Source organism: Numida meleagris, chromosome 2 (genome assembly GCF_002078875.1).
Source record: "Numida meleagris isolate 19003 breed g44 Domestic line chromosome 2, NumMel1.0, whole genome shotgun sequence".
In the NCBI taxonomy this organism is placed as follows: Eukaryota; Metazoa; Chordata; class Aves; order Galliformes; family Numididae; genus Numida; species Numida meleagris.
This window is the reverse complement of record NC_034410.1, coordinates 114,360,566-114,374,449: the sequence shown is the minus strand read 5'-3', so window position 1 is coordinate 114,374,449 and position 13,884 is coordinate 114,360,566. Positions and strand designations below refer to the sequence as shown.

Here is a 13,884-nt window from a genome sequence, read left to right as displayed (position 1 = left end):
CAATTCATTAGCTGTAGCAAACATTCATCTGCCAGTACAATGAATAATTTAAAAAAATGAAAAAGCATATAATAAATCTGAGTACTATCCTTTTTTACATTCTTTGCATAGAAAACATGAAATAGCGAACAGAATAAGCTATATCAGCCAGCAAAGACTGAAGTCTTGCTATGAAGGAAATATTCCCAGCAAATGATGATGATAGAAAACTGAAAGAAATGAGTGTTAAACAGATGAGGGTAATATATAGCCCTTTTTAAAGATTTATTTCAGGTACTGAAATTCACTGTATGATGGAGCATGGGCCTACTGCAGGTATACAGCAACTATTGCAGTTGCGTCCAACCTCTGAAAATGTGTTTGAAAAACACATTTAAAGTAATGGTCTAACAAAGGCACCCAAAATCCAGAATAACACATGTAAACAGAAGTGGCTTGAACTTTAGAGACCCACAACTTTTCTTAAACAGGTATCTTCCTTTTGGTGACTCAACCACCTCTAAGCAATATATCACAAACAATGGAAAATTTTTCACAACTACACTACAGAAGTTTAAATTTAAATTAAATACAGAAGTTCAATGGCCTAATACAAAGAAATCTTTTTGATACCAGACTGACCACATCAGCTAGTCAGTCTATATAATAATTTTGCAAAAGTAATCCCGAAGTATTAATATTACACCAACTTGAAAAGAATTCTGAACAAACAACACATACAACATTAATACATCATGAGAACTATGTCTACAATTCTCTTCTGATGCAGTTCATTATTATTCTGTCCATCACTGCAGCTGTAATACACAACTTACAAGTTTGAGTAGTTTAGAAAATGTTAGGGGAAAAAAAATGACACTCTACAGAGATTTTGGAGTACAAAATCTGAAGTTTTTAAGAAGTCACAGACTATGCATGGCAAGATCCGGACAGAAATTTTTCTCATGTCCCCAGGAGAACAGAGGAAAGACTAACTCTTTAGCAACAAGGAGTAATTACTGCATTAAAACATCCCAATCATTTTGGTTACACTTGCAATTTTTAGGTTTCATTAATACCATTTCAATAATTTAATGGACAGATGAAAAAAATCTTAAATTAACTGCATTCAAAACCAGCACCTTCTGCATTACAACTTCAGCTACTTGTCATAACACAGTAAAGTTTTGTACAGTATCAGAAAACAATCCAGGATTACTTCACTATACTATGTATGATGCACAATAGAGATTTTTAAAAATTCAAAGCAACAACAAATACACAGCAAGATAAGAGAGAAGGAAATTGTAGAGTTTACATTTAGAGTACCGAGAACCATCCACAGACAGCTATAGGTGATAAAATGCCACTACAGTTTTTATTATTGCCTTTGAGCAAAGGGGTCTGCTTGTTTTGTTGTCGTTCTTAAACCACTGAACATCTTTAGATCACCACTTTTTAACGTAGTCACATTATTAAAAAACAATACAGAAGTGTAATCTTTGAATAATTAGCCAGCCTAAACCGTAAGGGTTATGACACAGCATTAATTAAGGCCAGAATCAGTGTGCTGAACGTATTTCTTAACAGCTATCCTAAATACAACAATGGAAAAGTATTTCTTAAGCAGTTAGTAATTATTACCTTATTTCATATGATATTGTGAATATAGGAAGAACTAACAACTTTCAGGCCAATGACTTTTAGCATTAACAAGACCAGATCTAGCAAATCTCTTCATCTTTGTGTGAGAACTTATTCCCAAATTTGTCAGTCTGGTCAGCTCCAAAGTGAAGTTACAGGAAGGAAATAAGTGAATGTGGTGATTTCAGCAAAATATCACAATCTTACACTTTTAATAGAAAGAACAATAAGAAATTTGCAGATATGAGTATGCTCCCAAAAATGTATGGGCTTCCAGACTTCTGAGTATTTATTTTTATTATCCCTGTGTGTATTAAAAGATAAAATATACTTAATAGAATAGCTGTAGTACTATATTATCTGTCAATCTGACCCAGACAATGCCAACTTTACAGAACAGAGATGTAACTTCTTAATGACACCTTTCTGAGAGCACAAGAGCTCTCCATCCCCCAGCATAAGAAATCTAGCAAAGGAGGCAGGAAATCAGCATGGCTGAGCAAGGACCTGTTGGTCAAACTGAGGGAAAAGAAGGAAATCAGCAGAGAGCAGAAGTAGGGACATGTGGCTTGGGAAGAATATAGGGATCAGGAAAGCCAACGCATAAACAGAACTGAACTTGGCAAGGGATGTAAAAAACAAGAAGGGATTCTGCAGAGACACTGGTCAGAAGAGAAAGACCAAGGAGTGTGTACCCCTCTGAGAAATGAGAAGAGGGGAAGGGCAACAACCCACATGGAGAAGGCAGAGGTACTCAATGAGTTCTTTGCCTCAACATTCATTGTCATTCTGGCTTCCCACGTCTCTCATGTCCCTGAACATCTAGGTGGGGTTAGGTGAGCAAAATCTCTCCCACTGTAAACCAAGAGCAAGCTCGGCACCACCCACTGAGATGGAACATGTTCAAGCATATACGGCTGGATGACAAGCATCCCAGGGCCTTGAAGGAACTTAACAATGTGATTGTCAAACCTAAGCTAGTGGGTGGCAACCCTGACTACAGTAGAACAGCTGGAACTAGATAATCTTCAAAGGTCCCTTTCAACCCAAGCCATTCTATGAACTATCAACAAAAAACCTTCACAATCCCTTTCATGACTATTGCATGTTTTAATATTTGGAAAAATTCACCAAGAAAAAACTTCAGTGTAAACTCTTAGGCTGCACTTGTTTTTTACTTCATCTCTGATTTTGCCATTGTTAGCCTCCAACATACACACAGCTTTATTTTACTTCAAAACATAAAAAGACAGATGTCATGCTACTTCTATTACTCTCTCTGAAACAAATTTAAGTTGTATGTGCTATTTTGTCTCATCAAAATCGTATTTGGAAACTACAGCCTATCTTCATAAAGTTTTGATGTTTCATTGAACCTTTGACTTTATTTGAAGTTTTATTTGATAATTAAGAAGATAGGAAAAGAAGTAGGAAGAATGGAAGACTGAAGTTCTTTCATGTTTGTTCAGTTTAGAGGTTCAATTTATAACCGCATCCTAACTTATTTTATTTCCTGAGTACACAATCATCTTTCTAAATCTAAGAGGAACAAAGGTTACAAGATATTAAAAGAAAAGCATACAATCCTAAGCAGAAGAAAGACGTTGCTGCACTGGTATTAAGCCTAGTAAGAATAAACACATAAAAATTGCTTCATACCTTTGCAGTCAAGCTGAAAAATCCCTTTGGTTCAATCATTTTTTCTAATACATGGCACTTGATTCCAGCAGTGCTGTCATACTCATAAACCACTCCATACTCCAGATGAACATTATCAACAGTCAGGCTTACATGATCTTTCTTCCCATCTATTATTGCCATGGTGTTAAACTTGTCAATTACCTCTAGAATAAAGAAACACAAATCAGTTGAGGAGCATTGGCCATTGAAAAATGAATAATAAAAAGGACATAGGCAAACATTCTAGAACTAGGTATGGTCTGATGATTCCACTTGAAAATGTAGTTCTAATATCCCAACAAGCAGGTGAGTGATTTAAAAAGCAGAATGCCAGGAGGTTTATGAATGCTAAAATGCTACTACTGCATGAAGAGACACATTACTACAGACTCTCTTTATAAAAAGTCATTGTTTCAGGGGACTAATTCAATTTCATTTAAAATTTAGAGATATACAATGCAACAAAAATAAACTGGAAATCTCAATAATTCTAAATAAGCCTGAAGAAAATGTCCAGAAATGAAACCACTATGTCAGCATTTACTCAGATAATACAAAATTCACATTAACCACCTCATTAATTATCATCCTTATACACGCATATGAATCCAGACTTATCTAAATGTCAATTGCCTGAAAATAATCTGAAGGATAGCTGATTTGTTATTTCTCATGCAGTAGTCACTAACTCATCTAATTTAACCTTCAGTGATTACTAATGGTGACAATTCAGATAATTCCTAGCATTACAAATGAGAACTGAACAGTTTTTCCTAAAGTGTTCACAGAAACTTATTTTTTTTAAATGAGACACGTAACAATTTTCAAAGAACAGCGTGTTAAATTTACCTCTTTAGAATACAGAAAAAAGCAAACCCTCATGTAAAGCACATCCTACTGTCTGATTGCAGCTTCATCTCTGAAAGCAAACCACTGCCTATGTTTTCCTTGCTACTTACACCAACGTTCTGAGCAAAACCAAAATCAATCCAGCATCATATACCTTCCACTTTGCAGTCAAAGGCATCTCCTCCATCATCTCCAGGGGGCTTGGCATTTGTTTTCTGAAGATCTTCCTGTGCACTTTCAATGCTGTTGTAAATCCACTGTATAGAGTCTTGCTAATAAAAAAAGAAAAAAAAAAAAGACAAGAAAACTTTTACAAGTGCAATAACTGCTCTCAAGCATGGCATACTTAATTTAGTGCCCTGCTTATTATAATCTCAATTACCTTCTGAACCCAGTTAAAAATAGTATTTTGAAAATTACAGAGAATTTTGGCTTTGGCTAAAGCATTTCAATTTACTTGTTTATTTCAATGTATACTGTCATGAAGCAGTAGCAAATCTGTGACAGTATGACATCCATCAGTTTCATGTCTCTGCCAAAAATAATCTAAGACATTTCAAATCCAACTACAGATTGAGAAATATTTGAGATAAGAAATTGTGGAAAAAAAAAAAAAAAAGAGAAAGAATTTTTGCTTTGCAGAATCTGCAGTTCCTTCACAAGACTGACAAAGATTACGGAATGCCAACCGAACATATAGCATGTCCACATAATCTATCACCCATGTGTCACTGGCAACAAGATTACACAGTACAGCCTTCATTATTTTTATTTCTTTTTTGACAGTTACTTTATTTTTCTATTTTTCCACTCGATTACCAAAACACAGTAAAAGGACAAAATCTCAGGCCCCACAAGTTCATCATCTTATGCGACTGAGATGCATGTGAATACAAGATTGGTGGCTTGGTCACACAGCCTATGAACACCATCTGTCAGCCTTACACCTTGTATTCTCTCCTCACTTGTTTAGACATATGCCCATCACATCCATATGGAAGGGCCTATCAAACATGGCATCTCCAGAATGCTCTTCTCTTCCCCTCACACTTCAAAAGAAGTTTGACTGTCAGTTAATGATTCCCTCTCTAACAGCTACGGCAGAATAAGTGGCACAATTATGACTAATCTGAATTCACAGAATTTAAAAAGAAGTTTGAGCTGAGAATTCAGTGTTAACCAAGAATAGCAAAAGTTTAAGTTGAATGTTGAAACGTTCAGGCAAAATGCCAAATGCATCAGATTCTGCTTTGATAACATACAATATTCTGCCACTGTCTTTAACCCATTAGTCCAAGATAACTAAATTTCCACACAATTAACGTACTCTTTCTCTCTAGATTCATCCATGCCTTACTTCTCACTCAAAGGCACTGAAATATTTTAATAAGGGACCTTGACTTTCAGAGCCCTCTGCTAGTTGTTGGAAGATACCTATGCATAAGCTGAACAACAGAAATGGTTTTGAAACTCACTCGTCTTGGCAGGTACACCTGAAAGTTTGATGCTTATTTGCGGACTCTAAAGGTTTGCTTGGCTCAGACACATGGGCAGCACTAAGATTACTATGCCAATATCTAATAGGCAACTTACATCATGCCAAAGAGTTCCTTTATTTCAGGATTTGAACTCATAGAAGAACTACCGACTTCAACTGGAAGTCAACTCTTCAAAAGCTAACACAAGATACAACGCTATATAGTTTGGAGCCATGTTCTCTAAAGGCAAAGGCATAAATCTGTCACATAATGATTAGTATCACTGCAAGAAAAAATTGTTTGGAACTTCCAGGCAAGACCAAGAGTATAAACACTGTCCAACAGAAGTTACACAGTTATTAACACTGCAACAGTCTGAAATGAAATTTCATAATCCAGGCAACTTGGAAGACTCTTCACACTGAGAAGTGGAATATTCAGAACACAGAAAAAGATCCATTTTCAATTATGCAGTTGCCAACCACAGGAGAGACTACAATATTCATGTTAATTAAATGATAGGGTAATTACATACAAAATAGGAGAAATTCATAGTCATCTTCCAAATAATTAAAAATCCACATTTCTGATTAGTAAATTATAGTCTAGCTGTCTTAGTGCCACAGTAGGAATACTGCCACCTTGACAGTTATCTTATAGCATTTGATAGCACTAAATTCTAAACCAAGATTTTCTTATAGATTTTCATCAATCTGGGGGATTTTAGTTGTTAGTGACTTGCTAAAGATACATTTTTTAGATTGAAATAATACTCTGCGTAGGAAAAATAGGTGTGTATTCCAACAGATTACACAAGTGGATGAAAAAATAAAACAGTAACGTTGCACATAAAGGCATTCATTCCAGCCAACAGTAATTATTCCTCTTTGGATGTCATTAATTTCTGGAGGAACTCCACACTTAAACAAGAGAGAAAATGCCCTGGTACAAAAAAAAAATCTTTAATTCTAGCCAGCTTTGCTATTTGCGCACATGGGCTCCTTACCAGAGCCCACATTTCCTTGAAGAATAGGTGAGCTCTATCTTGCTATGTATGTAACAACTCCAATTCCATTATACAGTTAAAAAAGCACAAACATTCAGACATTTTCATGAAGACAGTATTTGCATGACACAGTTCCAATTCTTACTTAGAATTCCTATCTCATTTCTAAGCAGTAGGTTTGAGAGAAGGATTTAACTCCTGATTTTAATTGGATTTTTCTTCCCAATTAACATGCTCTGGAAGAGTTTGTGAAGTTAATTAATGATACCAGCTCACAGTTTATGAAAAATTTGCAGGAACTTGGAAAGATTACAGTATTCAATCAGGGAGGTTTTGATTTTCTTCCCCTTCCTATCTTGGAAGAGATTAGCTTTTCTCCTAAACTAATGTGAAAAAGATAACAAAACTTAATGTCTGTATTTAAAAAGGGGAAATTCTGAGACCTTTAACTTCTGTTTATTTCCAGTACTGGAATACAATGGAACCACAGAGGGACCTTCATAGATAAAATTTGTGCACACTGCTCTCTATTTGCTGAAGTGTTACAAAATTCTAGAAGAAGATCAGCTTTTTGCATTACATTCTCAGGCTGATGAGCAGGCATCAAACTGCTTAAATCCCTCTTCATAATGATAAAAGTATACCTCTTACTTCTTTCAAGAAAAATTTAAACTAAGCCTTTAAAAATATAGTATTAAAAGTCAGCTATAAGTTTGTATTTTTCAGTGCAGAGTTTAATCAGATCTTGAACATCTTCCTTCCATTTTTATTCACCACTCCTTTCCCTTCATCACATTCAAACACAATAGGTGCATGGACAGAGAAACACACGACACTGTTTACTTTGGTTGCAGAGATTATTTCAGTAAAAAAGCAAAAGTCAGAAAATTTGCAAGATTAGCAAGTGCAAGATACCTGCATTGGACGTCTATACTTCCTGCATGCCGTGACATGAGCAATAACACTCGCATGGGTCTCCTTACTGACATTAATTCCATTCACTTTGATTATACATTGGCCAGGGTGGAGACCTGCTGCAGCTGCTACTGTTCCTATTAAAAAAAAAAGAAAGAAAACAACACATGTAGCTGACTGAGAGACTTCCTTTCCTAAACATTTCCTTTAAAGCTTGCATTCCAAAAGCCTCTAACTAGAGTGCTTCTGAAGCCAGCTGGACTCCAAGAAAACAGAGTTCCAAAAACATTTCCAAGGATCCTGTCTGTTTTTGTCTTTTTACCAATTCACTTATAACAGTCCTTATAAGTTAATGCAAAATACACAAAGATAACATAGTAGAAGTTCTAAGCAACATCAAGAATTTTCAACAAAATCTATTTGTTTGAGCAACGCAAAATACATTGTTCAGCAATTTATTTCCACAGTAGAATTACCACCTTGGGAAAAATCTTCTATATTCACTGAAAGGGTACTAAAAAAAAAAAAAGTGAGTGTCTCCAGGTCTTCTCTAGTCCTGAAAGACAGCCCGCTGGATTATGACCACCTACCCAAACATTCACCATCTTCTGTCTCTCTTGCTATTGCTAGAGGGGTGCAAGTAAAGTCAAAATCTATTGCCTAGAGAATGCAACATGAGGTGAAGCAGCCAACTGTTATGAAAGAAAAGGCTGAACTGAATTTGCAGGGCTGACAAGAAGAAAATCATGTCACAACTTGTCAGTTGAGCATATCTGACAAAAAATAATAGAAACAATGTATCTGGATTTTCATTATTTTTAGGTATTTTCAGGTCTTGGCATTGTTTAAAAAAAAGCTTCAGCAATTGATGATAGTTGCATTTTAAATCCAATACCAATTGAAGTCATTGGAAATAATATTACTAGCTATTGTAATCTACAAAAGTCTGGATTAAAATAAATTATTAAATGCCTCTTAAAAAATTTAGTTCTTCAAACAAACAACAAAAAAAACCTATGGTCACAATTCAGCAAAGTATTTAAACATATGCTCAAAGTCTTTCAGGTTTAGCAAACCAAACAAGCAAGACTGAGGTACCACTGAGGCTAATTGGAATAATGTACGTGCTTAATGAATAAGGTTAGGCAGATGAATTGAGAACCAGGTGCAGAAATAATTACCACATCAGCTCAACAGTCTGTAGTTTATTACTTTCTCTAAAAAAATCTAATTTCTGGCACCACAGCCTAGGAAAAAAAAAAAGAAGTCATTGAGCTCTGTTCAAATCTGGCTGCTTTACAGATCAATTCATTTTAAATTCCTTAGTTGCAACGGTAGGAGGAGGGGAAAGGACACAACTGCCCCAAAACAACTGAAAATACAGAGGTAACTGGCTTCACCATTAACAGCATGCAACAGCAACAACAACAACAAAGAAAATGCTTCACTTCTTTTATTACCAAGGCACCAATCCAAAATTTATCAAGTTAGGGATGGCAAGCAGTTGACCATCATATCACAAAATAGAAAAAACAGTATTTTAACTAGCACCATTGAAAAGATTTGTGAAAAGTGGATTTTCCGTAAAATGTTTACAGAGCATTGGGGAACCACAAGGTCATATAACAAAGAAACTTCCAGGAAACAGTTCCCAACCCTCTTTCACTGGAGAAAGAGTTACTGGATTTATTAACTATTCCTTAATCTCTAAGGAAATCACAGCCTTAATTTACCTCACCTTACTCAGTGGATCTTATTTTGATTCATCTCAGCCAGGCCAGTTGCACATATAATTACCTCTAGCACTGGTAGCTCTTACAACTTACCTCTCCCAACAGCGTGAACAACTGAAGGGCCAAAGCCTCGGATTTGGAATCCAAGTCCATCTGCAGAGTCAGGAATCTTCACTGTCCTGATACATGCAAAAATCCAACATGAATGTAGCAAAAGGTAGCATTTTGTTAATCAACATAAAAGTGGACAGCAATAAGTAGGACACTTTTTACACCAAGGTGTAAAACTCCACGGTTTCAGTCAATTTGCAGTTTCAGATTCATCATCATTCATTTTTTTGATCATTTGCCCTGCTCACATCAGAATTAAGAGCAAGCAGATACTGATAGCAACCAGAGGAAGGCAATTCTATTTCACACAGAATTTCAGTATGCCAATTAAGACCAAAGCAGCTCTGCAGATTTAAAATTCCTCCCAAAGGACTGCAATTTGAGTAAGTTGTCACAAAACAGCAACTCTGAAAGCCCTGGGAAAGCAGGCATTCTATCAGCCAACAGCACAGAGCCTGGGGACCTCAGATCATAGCAGGCCTCATCAGATGAGCTGCAGAGGACTGTGGAGACTATGTCTGTGCTAGAACTTGTTAACTTTTATTGAAAAAAAAAATTGCCACAGCCTTTCTGGGCAACTATGCAAAGCACTGAGTTTTTTTGAAGTAAGATTTGCCTGCTACTGTTCTTATGCACATTGTGTTACAGTCTTGCTTGGTCTAAGTGCAAGAGCAATACAAAATACTTAAAATCGTAACCAACAAAAACACTATTCCGAGAATCAAAATTCACACCTACTCCTTAAAATGAAACCCAGAGTTCACCCACAGTAAGTTAATGTGATATTAGCTCAAGTTCCAGAAAAAGCACCACAGCTGCATTAGCCCTTATCTGAGCTTGTTAAGTCACACATAACACTGCACTAATCTAACTCTGCAGTCTTTACTTCCAGAGCCAGCTCTGTCAATATTTAAGGGGTCTTTGCTCTGGACTCCATTTGCCAGTGCAAAAGCAGACTGATGGTGAAAAGTGAATGCAAAATGCATTTCAACAATAAGAAGTCTGACATTCAGATAGATTTGAATAATATCATTGCGTTATTTCTTGTACTTTCAGTTTTTTTCTGGTAAATATAACTTTTAGCATTTGAAGCCAATTATAAGCAGGCATGAGATCCAAATCCCATTGGAGCCCATAAGTTTGTACAAAATACTAGTACAAAAATATACTTTGTGAATATATTAGTGAATAAACTAAGAAAGAACATCACTGGAGGTTTCAGCTAAGAATTTGTGAGAGAATTGTCTCTTCTGCCAACACAAGTTGTGCTAGAAGCAGCTTCTGACAAATGCAGGCAGTACAGGAAACAAATTCTTAAACTCATCTGAACTCCTCATTCACCAGATGGTCTTTGTGAACCCTGAAATTCACTCACATTCTCACTGCGTCAGAAATTGATCCAAGGTCTGCATTAAAGAAATATTAATATAAGCTTTTTATGTTTGCTATAGAACATTCATCTACAATGCTTTCGTTGTTGTTGCTGCTTGGTTGCTGTTGTTCTTGTATTATGAGTCCAGATTATTGACTTCATGCCATATTTCTTTCTTTGCTCTTTTTCCCATTCTGTTTGCCACTGTATTTCTCAAGATATCTTTGCTTATTAATGGGAGAAATACATCTCTGTCCTGTTGCTCAAGTGGAGCTATTTCCAAAGCTCTCCATGTTCTCTGACAATAGAGCATGAGTTCCTCCTTACTCTGCAAAAGCTGATGAGAACTTCTACCAGCTGCTGTTTCTTACTCTCCTATTTCTTTGTTATATAGAAACCATTAACAACTGCATTAACCTTCCTAGCAGATCTATGCTTGTTTACATACCAAAAGAACCCAGGCATTAGGCTTCATTTAGTATTTCTTCTACACAACAAAAATTTCACTCAGGTAGGAGGGTTCAAAACTTTGTATAAAAACTCATAAGTTGCAGAAAGACTGGAATTTGTTTATTTGCTAGGGTTGCTTACACAACCAGCACACATACCAAAGAGGCCCATCAGATGACAAGTCCAGCTTCTGGCAAACTAGGAACTAATCCTCAGACAGAGGAACTTGTTTAATAAACATAGTAAGAGATAGGTGATTGAAACTGTCCGTGTATTCCAAACTTTATTTATACACTTGTGGTTTCTGCATATACGTAGAGTGCCAGACCTGATGATCTAAGCACTTTTGTCTTGTCTTTGCTGATGACAAACATAATAAAACAAAGTCAAAGCAGATCAAATTGCTTGGCTTTATGAAGTTAACATTAGTAATAACTTATGAGCAGTGCTTTTTGAAGTTCTGCTTGTCTTAAAATTTGCTTCATTCGTAATTTCTAAAAATTTCCCCAAATAAATGACAACTTACTCCCGTGGTTTAGTGCTCACAAGAACCCGCAGGGGCTTTCTGCTGTTTAAACACATTTTCAGGAAGCAATCCACTTCACTAAAGGGTCGCAGAAAAACCAGGTCACCATTAATGGCAAAGATTTTTTTCCCAACTTCCAAGCCTGCCATCTAGAAAACAATAACAGTTGTGTACACATTTCCCTTTTATAACCAACGTTGTATTTTCTTCTTCTTGCATGCAACCCCAATAGGAATAATGACGTACACATTTAAAGAAAATTGTTTATGCCTCCTTCATAAAGTACACACAAAAGACATCAAAAAACTGGAAAAAATTCTGGAACTGGTTACTGTGACCTATGATGAGACCTAAAGACCAGCCCTAGTCTCATTCAAGATGTTATGAAAGTATTACAATATTAGTTCATATTGATAACAATTAATAAAACAGCCTTCATTGATCCAGTTGATTTCAGTGTTGTTTTTTTGGTGAGGTCACCTAATCTGTCTTTCTTGAAAGGAATTAAATCTTCTTTTGTAAAAGGAGCTGATGAGTGTTTTATTAAGTGAATATTTACTAAGATCCAAAAGAAATGTATCCTTAAAACTTTTATGGCCATACCTTTGAGCAACAAATTTATGTACAAGCTTTAAATTCTTGTCTAACAGGAAAGAAACCATTCCCAGCTAGGGTGGTAGGCATACACAGAGCTGCTTAGGGTACGCACTAAGCGTTAGATCATGACATAATCTGACTACCGAAAAAGACCATAGGGAATTATGCAAAGCTAACAGAGAAGAAAAAGAGAAAAATAGCCCTGGATACATATCTGTGATTATATTATATTAGCGATCTGCTACATCTATTTTTATTAAAACTCCAGTCCCACAATGAGATGTAGAAGGGCTTGAAATCCAGGTCTAAATGTTTTTTCTCATGGAAGTCTTGTTCTGTATATTTATACATAAGACTCCCATGTAGTTCACAAGATAATATCAAATTATTCAAAGAGCAACTAAAGCAATACTAGCAAATTGAACGGCTGTAATCTATTCATTCAGATTTCTAAATTCTAGACTTTGCTTAATACATCCTTATTTATGAAATACATCAAATACAATCTACAGACTAGCATATTTGTCTATATTTATTTAATATTCTATTGAAGGATGCTTATTCCAATCATGAGCAATGTCATAACTGGAATATTTTAATAAGCATAAAAATAAATTTATTATTTTTTTTATCAAAACTCATAACAAATTTCCTATGCAGAAAAGAAGTGTTGGTAATGGTCACAGTTATATTTTGTTTCAAACAAAACAAGGCTCATAACCACAGATTTCTCAGAACATTATCATATTATTTTATTATCATATATCATATACATTTTCTTAACTGATATAAAATAAAACAGGGAAGTTAATTTATAATATTTAATACCTCAGCATTTGATGCTTTCTCCACCACCTTAATAATTGGCACCTTATTTTTATCTTCTAAACCAAAACCATAGGTGCCTTCATTAGATTTAATCTGAAAAATAGAATTGTTCAAAATTTTGTTCAGAAAGGCATTTAGTAAAGTATAGCTCAATTGAAAAATGAACACACAATGCTAATTTATTGTCAGTACAACCAATTTTTTGTTCTCATCCAAGTATCTAATCATTTGGTTAACTCACCAATAATGACTTAGCTATGACATTTTCCACTACTTTCAAATCATGTTTCATCAGTCTGTGCTTCATGTTTGACCCTTCCATTTCTTCATCCGCATAGAAACGGAACAGCAGTGGTTCATCTTTAAATTCACTTTTCTCTAACACTGTAAGAAACAGAAACAGACATGAGTACTTGTACCACCAAACACAGGTTAAGCATTAGCTGTTTTGTGAGTGAACCTAGTGAAATCTTAATTTTTAACATAAACAACTTTTTTTTCTGGATCCATTATAGATAGGTATCACTAAGTTCCTTTTCAGCTACAGAATTTGGATTTCACCAAGCTTAGGAAGACACATTAGCCTGAAGAGGTTTTAGTGAAAATGCTAAGCACAAGATTTCTTCTTAAAATAGATTTAAAAATACAGCTTTCAAAAGTTCTGCTGGAAATGTTCGCAACCAAGACCTGGCACTCACCAAATGGTGAAGCATGCC

At 35.5% G+C, this 13,884-nt stretch overlaps 1 protein-coding gene across 6 annotated transcripts in view; it reads right to left on the bottom strand.

Annotated features, from left to right (window-relative positions):
* Positions 1–13,884, bottom strand: part of PREX2 (phosphatidylinositol-3,4,5-trisphosphate dependent Rac exchange factor 2) — a 181,448-nt gene that overhangs the window by 76,947 nt on the left and 90,617 nt on the right. For all 6 annotated transcript variants that reach the window (XM_021387325.1, XM_021387326.1, XM_021387327.1 and 3 more), the window contains 7 exons: positions 13,410–13,552; positions 13,169–13,261; positions 11,744–11,892; positions 9,378–9,463; positions 7,552–7,688; positions 4,307–4,424; positions 3,283–3,467 (listed from right to left, as the gene is read on the bottom strand). In XM_021387325.1, the coding sequence (XP_021243000.1) occupies positions 3,283–3,467; positions 4,307–4,424; positions 7,552–7,688; positions 9,378–9,463; positions 11,744–11,892; positions 13,169–13,261; positions 13,410–13,552 (911 nt within the window). The remainder of the gene's footprint in view (positions 1–3,282; positions 3,468–4,306; positions 4,425–7,551; positions 7,689–9,377; positions 9,464–11,743; positions 11,893–13,168; positions 13,262–13,409; positions 13,553–13,884) is intronic.